General features: G+C 44.7%; 1 protein-coding gene across 4 annotated transcripts in view; it reads right to left on the bottom strand.

Annotated features, from left to right (window-relative positions):
- Positions 1 to 441: 441 nt before the first annotated feature.
- The window catches only part of TNFAIP8 (TNF alpha induced protein 8), a 111,730-nt gene continuing 103,071 nt past the window's right edge, over positions 442 to 9,100 (bottom strand). For all 4 annotated transcript variants that reach the window (XM_019795525.2, XM_002915453.4, XM_019795526.2 and 1 more), the window contains one exon: positions 442 to 2,041. In XM_019795525.2, the coding sequence (XP_019651084.1) occupies positions 1,476 to 2,041 (566 nt within the window). In that variant the 3' untranslated portion in view covers positions 442 to 1,475. The remainder of the gene's footprint in view (positions 2,042 to 9,100) is intronic.

Here is a 9,100-nt window from a genome sequence, read left to right as displayed (position 1 = left end):
CGTGAGAATGGTTAATTTCAGTTCGGATCTTGGGCTCGAGGATTTTATAGTAAACACAGAGACACTCTGTCTCTGCTGCTTGTCTGGGACAAGCACACGAGGGACCCGGGGAAACTGATCACCTCCTTCCGGCTGGGCTGGGTTAAAGCAGATCACATCCTCTGGAATTTTCAAGTTGTGGGACCTTCCCTGGTGAACTCCCACTTTAATGCCAATCTTCTGGGAGGCAGGCAAATTCAAGGCAAACAAGTACACTAAATCATGGACACAGTGACAATGCAAATATTTAGGGCTGGTAGTTAAGTCTGTTATTTCCTGACAGTTGGCCAGCAGGTTTTTGTTTCTTTGTTTCTTTCTTTCTTTTTTTTTTTTTTAATAAAATACGATGTTTACTTTCTCATCCACATGCATAAAATTATATAGAAACAACACACAAAGTGCTCAGAATGCAAATGTTCTTTGGTTTACTCATCAAAATTACAAATAACAAAATAGCAAAAACCTTATCAGTTAAATAAAAAATGCCACATTCTTTATTTACCTATCAAACCTTATTCGACATTGAAATGCATTTATTTTCATTCTCCTGGTCCACAGCAACAGGCTTTCTTTCTTTTTGGCCCTTTAACCCCCCTAAATTATTTTGATGGGCTCATCTCTAAAATAAAGATTGTTGTACTTTTCTTCCTATCTCTGACTTTTACAAGAACCAACTAGGTTTTTCTTTGTATCTCTTACACCTGAAACGGATACTAAAAATGGAGATTTCTCCAGCAGACATTCACAAATGACCACGCTTTCGAAGGATCACCACGGGTGCGAAAAAACAGGATTCCAGCCCCAAAGACATGACTCACAATGTCAAATACAGTTGGTTCCGACAACTGATTTCAGAGAAGCACTTGCTTTTTCTGAGGGTTCAATCCAACCGCCTCAATTCTTGACTGTCTTAATTCTCCACGAAGTCTTAATTCTTCAATGTCAGTGACAAAGTCTTTAACAAAGGAACACTTAACAAAAGATAAGACTTGCACACTAAATTATCTCAAAAGGAGCATTGGCAGCAAGGGAAAGCTCGGCTTTTTAGAGAGGTACATACACATAGTAAGGAATAACAGCGATTCAAAGTACATAGGCCATACACGTGAGAGACACCCAACGTGCAACTGGCACATCTGACCTAAAAAACACATCCTGAGGTTTGGAGCCATTCAGATCTGCATCACACAACCAGACACCTTCCCCACAATCTGGTAGTTGTGAGGGAGGGAGGTTTCCACCGCAATTTTTGGCAATCTGCTTTTCTTCAAATGAAACAAGCTGCATAAAACGTTACTGACAGTGCCTGACGCCTGAACTGGGCAAAAGCCTTTCTGAAACATGGGTCATCGGTAAAAAATTCATTTTTCCTTCATAAATCAGCAGTGCTCCGCTTTCAAAGAAATCACGAGCGGTCACAGTCTTCATTCACATGATCAGATGTTCTCCTCGTCCAGCATTTTGTTGACCCCATCGCAGAGTTTTTGTAAGTGGGGCTTAAAATTCCCAAAGGGGTTATATAAGGCAGCTAAAAAATCACAATCTGAAAAATGGTCAAAGACGTTATTCACCCGTCCGTGCGACTTGGCCGTGAGGTGACGCTGGATGATCTGGTGGAGCATTTCTCTGCACTCATTCAGCAGCCGGGACAACACGTTCCGGTCAAAGGTGTACTCCACCTGGTGGAAGCTGACCACGGTCATGGCCAGCTGGTGGACCTTCTTCTTAAACTTCTCCATCAGCGCCAGCTCGTCCTGGTTGAACTGGTTATTCCGGTAAAGAATGGCCAGCTTGATGACTGTCTTGATGAGGTTTTTGATGATCTTCTCGGCCTCCTTCTTGTTCTGGGTGTACTCCTTGGTCACTCGGTAGAGCTCATCCAGCACTTCACTGCTCGTGTCATCGATGAGGGTAGTGGCGATGGATTTGGACACCATTTTCCCCAGGATCTTCTTCTGCGCCTGCACGGCCAGGTTTTTGGAATTGAAGACATCTGTGGCCACTACAAAGAGGCAAATTAAACAAAAACAAAGAGATATTAAGATATCAAGGATTTTCCTTTTCACTTTCCCACTATATGGCTGCCTCCCATCTACTGACATTAGTTTCCGTTCAGAAAAGGATTTAAAAATTTTACTACATTTCTGGGCATTAGGTTCTTTCTTTTTCTCTTTTTTAAAGATTTCATTTATTTGTTTAACAGGGAGACACAGAGAGCGCACAAGCAGGGGGAGCAGCAGGCAGAGGGAGCCCGATGCGGGACTCGATCTCAGGACCCTGGGATCATGACCTGAGCCGAAGGCAGACGCTTAACCGACTGAGCCTCCCAGGCAGCCCAAGGAAAGCCCTGGTTTAAACTTCAGCTGCAGAAAGTCAAATTTCCTGAGATGCCATCCCACCCCTTCCAGTTTGGTCATCCTACCCACCCCGAATTTCAACTCCCAGAAGCTGAGTCTTAGAAAAGAACATTCATTCATTCCTTGCAGAGCTCATTGTCACTTGCTGTTTCTGATGACTGGCCATTGTCCGTTCCCTTGAAACGTTTATACATTATATGGAAATAACCATACTTTTATGAGCTACTGAAGTGTACTCCATGAAAAAAACACTTTTGAAAAAGCTGAGACTTAGAGTTTGCTTTAGAAATTACCATCACTTAATGTGACAGCTGTCAGATACACGTAATAATTGTTGTACGTATTAAGTACTAAATGCTGCGTGATGCTTTTAGCTTACAGCCGGTCCGTGAAAATGCTCAGTACATGTTCACTCCCCAAACCAAGTTTAGCTCTTCCCCTAAACTCCCCCCCCCCAACTCTGGGCAAGCTACTTCACCAAACTGCTTTCTCCCTTCCCTTCCAGGTCCTCCGAGCTGGAGTTTTCGGGGTCTCTATCCCCACCGTGGATCCAGGACCAGCTGCTGTCTCTTGTAGGCCAGTGCGTAAGCCCAGGCCTGGGTGTTGGAAAGCAGTCATGTAGTAATGAAAGATAAAAAAGACTGAAATACAGATAGGTAGGAATGAGTCAGGGCGGTAGCGATACACAATTATTTCTAGTTTGGACAGGCTAGCGGCTGAAAGCAGAAAGGCAGCTGCTCCCAGATCCAGGCTCCGAGGGTGTCTAAGAAGAGAGACTCCCTCCATGTGGGGCTGTCATGTTCGATCTGATGCTTGGGCCAAAGTAGCTCGCGGGATATATTCCAGGTAGTGCCCAATGGGACCTCTGGCCAGGAAGCCATTCGTTAATGCAAGGGCCAAATGCCCTGAAGGAAAGCCTTCACCGGACCATAAGCTGTGCCCCACAGAGGTCGATATTTAAACGTCCGAAACATGAACTGAAACTTCAGAAGAACTGAAAATAGATTTTGAGAAGGGAAAGGAAAGCGAAAAAGCATGAGAAACGGTCAACTTGTGAAGGTTTCCCAAGCTTTTTCCTATTTTCATCAGTCACACCCATTTCTATCCCTAAAGGTTTGCAAAAGAGCATATGGGTTAATCCACATTAAATAGTTTGTATCAAAATAAATGGCACACACATAGTTACTATTACCCAGTTAAGAATGGGGACCTTCTTCCATTGCAGAATTTACAATATGGATCTCAATAAATTAACCCGACTTATATAGGAAGAGATCCCCCCACCCCAAATTTCAGATCCACGGTAAATAACACACGATTTAAGAAACCTACATAAAGCGCAAAGGTTATTGTGTTGAACCCATTAGGACGTGACACAGTTTCCCAACACCCATCTGGGATTTACTACAATGTCGAGCTGATGGAAACACTGTACATTATTAAATCGCCGGAACCAGAGGGAGACCCGTAAAAATCCTCTGTACTCCTCTCCAAGACTGGACTTGAACGTCTGCACCTCTTCTAAGTGCCTTTGCTCATTAAACCTCAATCAAACGTTCCATTTGATTTCAAACATAAAGACAATGGAAAATTTTTCATGTAGTAGCCCTTGAACCTCCCACAAGAGAAAGTGCGAAAAGCAATGCCATGGCCACCAAGATCGCTCCCCATTTATCGGTAACAAGTCTCAACCAGGACAGAGAAGCTGACTTCTGAGACTCTCCCACTTGCCCCAGAGGAACTGCAAACCCTCCTCTGGAAACACAGCAGCCACTTCCTCCTTTCGTTTTCTTCTCTGGGTTCTATCCAGCTCAGTCATCTTTGAAAGGGAGGGGGCAGCTCTTTCTCCCCCTTCTTTTTGAGCGTTAGTGAAGGCTTCCGTGGAGCCAGCGGGGACAGGGTTGTGGCTGCGAGTTGCTAGCCAGGGCTGTGTGGTCTGTGATGATGAAATATGACTTTTTTTTCCCCTTGCAAATTAAGTGCCTTTAGTCATTGCCGCTCAAGCTCCTTTGTCAGTTCCTCATCCTTTACCAGATCCCTTAAAGGCCTGGTGTATCTCGGGGCTAGTCCTGGATCACGTTTTTCTCCTTTGCTCCACTCCCAGCCCCGTGTGAGCTCGTCCACTCCGTAGGCTTCAGATGCCCCCAGGTGCCAGCAACTCCCTCACTTAGAACTCACTCTGACCTCTTTCCCAGACTCATTTTGCAAAAGCGTTCAAGTTTTTCCTTTTTCTTGGCTATTCTGCAGGCATTCCAAATGCACCGTGTCTACAATGGAATCCTTGATTCCCTCCGGCCCCCAAAGCGTTCCTCCTCCGTTCTACCTTCAGGAGTAGCATTCCCTTCATCTCTTTGCTCAAGCGGGGGCCTGGCCATCACCCGGCACACCGTCCTCTCTCTTGCCCCGCCCACAATCAAGAGCCTTCCATTCTCCCTTCCCCCACTTCCCTCTATCTCCACGGATACCAGCCTCCTTCAAACCCCTTTCCAATCTCTTCTCACAGAGCAGCCAGAGACTTTCAAAATGTAAATTAGAAAAAGATGCTGACTTCAAGTCTTTGCTAACCAACACACTTACACACTTCCTTGTCCTGAACTCCTCCTCCTTTGCCTAGATTTTGATGGTCTGCCTTTCCTCCCTGGGCCATAAGCGCTCTGTGAGTGGAGATAATCCGTCTGTGCACCAGGGGACCCTCTGGGCCTACTGCTGCACGGCGCTTCTGACCGAAGAGGAAGCCCATTTCCCCTCACCCCTCTCTCCACTTAAACGCTTCCCTATGAAAACTTGCTGGCCTGCAAAACAAGAGTTTTAAATATATATGTGGGGTTTTTTTGTTTATTTGTTTTAAAAGCTAGAGAAACAGATATTTATTTTACCTAGCTAGCTATGTGGTTTTCTTCTCTCGCACTCAAGAGTGTGGTTTCTTTTACTGTCGTCAATCAGGTTTTTTTTTTTTAAAGGACAGATTTGTTGTGTACAATGAGAAAACACCGGAGGACAATAATACAAATATTTAGTATAAAAGCTGATGCAGTGGTTTTGCCTTGTATCTGCTACCACTGGCTACAGTGGCGATCAAACACAGGGCCCACCTCTTCTATGTAACTATGTAACAGAGGGACAGACCCAAGGTATGTCCTGGGAAGCAGCAGAGGTGAATAGGAGGTGTTCTCCAAGGACAAGGTGCTGAAAATATGGTTTCACTTGTGGTTCCTGGGTGGCTCAGTTGGTTAAGTATTTGCCTTTGGCTCAGGTCATGATCCCAGGGTCCTGGAATTGAGTCCCTCACCGGGCTCCCTCTCCCTCTGCCTGCTACTCCCCCTGCTTGTGCTCTGCCTCTTTCTCTCTCTCTCTGTGTGTCAAATGACTAAATAAACATCTTTAAAGGGACCCCTGCCTGGGTGGCTCAGTCGGTTAAGCGTCTGCCTTCAGCTCAGGTCATGATCTCAGGGTCCTGGGATCAAGCCCCGAATCGGGTTCCCTGCTCATTGGGGAGCCTACCTCTTCTCCCTCTCCCTCTGCCCCTCTGCCCTTCTTGTGCTCTCTCTCGCTCTATCTCGAATAAATAGATAAAATTAAAAAATCTTAAAAAAAAAAAGAATTCACTCATGTTTGAAAATATACATGTACATCCTTGACCAAGGAAAACGAAGCTATATATCAAAAATATACCAAGGACTGCCACTAGTAAGACTGTTGTATAGGAAGAGATGTCAATGCTATTTTATGTCTACTTATCTCTGAGCCCTTCCTCTATATCTCTTCATCTCCTGTCTTGGTTTAACGAAATCGTCCATGCCAGCAACGTTTGCTGTAAAGCTAACTGATATTCAGGGAATCCCATTTTTAGCATCAACAATTATTAATTTGGAGATAAAACCTGATGGTAAAAATATACTGATCCCTGTCTATCCAGGGGAAAAAGTGCTCATAAAAAACCCCCCAAAACAAAAACTTTCCATAAAATTAATTAATGAAAAACTATAGTTTGCTGAAATTAACAACGATTCCCCATAATATTATTCCAACTAAGAAATTGCTCATCCAGTAAAGCACTCCAGTGACTTTCCTTACAGCCTCACCAGCAAATAAATAACTTCTTCACCCATCAAATCTGTCATCCTCGGAACTTCGAAGCAGCGACTGCAGACGCCCATGTATGCCATTTCTAATTCCCGCCTAGTTAAACTCTGATCCAGCAGGCCCAGTCTCAGGAAAGATGGAAAAGAAAACAATCTAGAGAGCATGTCTGGCTGTTGTGGGCTGTTAACAAAAGTTCTTTAAACAAATACAATAAAACCTTAGCTCTCTTGCACCTGAGTAACTCCGAAACGAAATAGGGCTTGGTAAAAAAGCAGTGGGTGTAAGAAAGTGGCCACAACGAATGCAAACAGTGTCCCCAGAAGTCAACAGGCTGAGCTGCCCTCCCTGCCTTGGGGTCTGGTGAGCGCTCCCAGTGGAGAAGCAGGGAATCCTCGGAATGGCTGGCGAGAGACCTGCGACACCAGATCCCCATACTCAAAATTCCCCACGCGGGAAATTCAACAGAGGAGAGAAGAAACAACAAACAAATAGAAAGAAAGGGAAAGTGCAGGGGAGGGGAGAGGGTGGCAGGCAAGCAGAAGGAGCTGAGATGCTGACTGTGACAGGGGCTGCCCGCCTTTGAGCTTCAGAAGCACACACCGTGACGGCAATCTGGAGGCAAGCTTACCCACAGAGAAAGAGCCAAGTGCCAGGTACCTGAACCCCCAAATCGGGCCTTTGGGCACACAAATGGAGGCCCTGACATAAAAGAACATCATCTTAAGAGAATCAGTATCCCTGGGGTCCTGCCCCTGATACCAAATGCAGAGGCTGGTGGCTATGCATTTTCCTGCCCCCAAGTGGCAGAAGACCAAGGGTATGCATCATCACCCCGATAAGCTAAAGCATGCACTCCGGGTCTCCTGCCACCTCCAGAAGGAGGACGCACTCACTTTAAAAGCCAACATAATAGGGACACCTGGGTGGCTCAGTCAGTTGGGCATCAGACTCTTGATCTCAGCTCAGGTCTTGATCTCAGGGTGGTGAGTTCAAGCCCTGCACTGGGCTCCACGCTGGGTGTGGAGCCTACTAGGGAAGGGAAGGGAAGAGGGAAGGGAAGAGGGAAGGGAAGAGGGAAAGGAAAAGGGAAGGGAAAAGGGAAGGGAAGGGAAGAAAAAAGAAAAAGAAAGAAAAGAAACGGCAACCTAATAAAGAAAATACGTTAGGAAAAATGGTGACTTTGAAATGGGCCAAAAAAGGAAAAAAAAAATCACTGGGTAGCTTTTCAGTGGAGAACCAGGAACCGTAAAGCATCCTGCCTTGTTCCAGATTCCTTTTCCTGTTCTTTAAGCAGCTACTCTACAACTCTGTAAGTCACAGAAGACTAGCAATATTATTGCAAAGGCCTCTTGTCCATAGAGATACAAATCAATTTTTTTCTAGTGGAGGTGCAACTCAAGTCTTCATTTTCTTGTTTGCCTGTGTTGCACCTGGGATTCTTCTGAATCAATTATAAGAGCTTACTGGTTCCTCGTTAACTACTGAGTTTGGTTCAATCTTCGGCATGGCCATTTTGAATCTGTAGGAGAGTCATGAGTTTACCTTCTTAAAAAACAACCTTTAATGCATATTAGAATTTTTTCATCAATACCATTTAAAGTAGAAAAATTGCAGCATAAACCTTTAGCATACTGGTGAGAATTAGTATACATTTCTTGCAGCAACTTCTCCCACCAGGGGCCTGGAAAAGAGTGTACTTATGAAAGTCCAAAGATTCTGTACCTAGTGGTTCTAGGAACTGCCATACCGCTCAAGGATACAACTGAGACTCAGTTTCCCCATCTGTAAGATGAGAATGATGACGCCCACTTCTGGGAATTGTTCCAAAATGAGTGGACATAGACCATCTCCACAGGTTTCTTTGAAGAACTCAACAAACTAAACTTCGAATGCATTCTGATGCTTTCGAATACTGAATCACATTTGGTCAGAATTAATCAACTCCTTCTGGAAGAAATATGTAGCTGAGAAATGCAAAACGCCAGATGGTTGTGTGAAAACAGAGACCTCACAGAGACCTCAGTTAATAAGGAGTTACATTTCCTTTTCCATGATGACATACAAAAAAAAAAAAAATCTAACGTATATTAAAGCTTTATCAGGGAATTTCTTTTTTTTCAGGTGTTGAATCTCTTGTTAGCAAGGGCTCTGATAGGTAACGTTAAGGGTATTTTGTCCAGAGCAAACTGACCCATGGAGAACAGAATCGAAGATAAGAAGAAAGATGGCATCAGCACCCACGCAAAACTTTGCAACAGGGATAGATGTGGAGCAAATGGGGCAAAAATAAAGCCACAGTAAAAACCCACAACAGCTAACAAGATTACCCCAAAGAGTCAGAGCCTCTCCTGAGAAGTCTGTGTACCAGAGAACCAGACACCCACAGGCAGGGCAGGAGGCCAAGTGAGAGCAGCACAAAGGAGACAGCAGGCTCAAGGTCAAGCATCCTGGGTTGTAAACTTGAGTGCAATTTTAATTCTTGCAACCTCAGTTTTCTCATCTGCTAAGTGGAACCTCATTTCAAGTCAGTACTGCTTGGAGGAGAGTTAAAGAGCTAGGAATCTGAAAACACCCAGCAGGAGGCTAGGCTCATGACCACAGAGCCTTGCTCCCTTATTTAG

Source organism: Ailuropoda melanoleuca, chromosome 3 (assembly GCF_002007445.2).
Source record: "Ailuropoda melanoleuca isolate Jingjing chromosome 3, ASM200744v2, whole genome shotgun sequence".
Classification (NCBI taxonomy): Eukaryota; Metazoa; Chordata; class Mammalia; order Carnivora; family Ursidae; genus Ailuropoda; species Ailuropoda melanoleuca.
The sequence above is the reverse complement of the archived record's forward strand: the minus strand, read 5'-3'. Positions and strand labels throughout refer to the sequence as shown.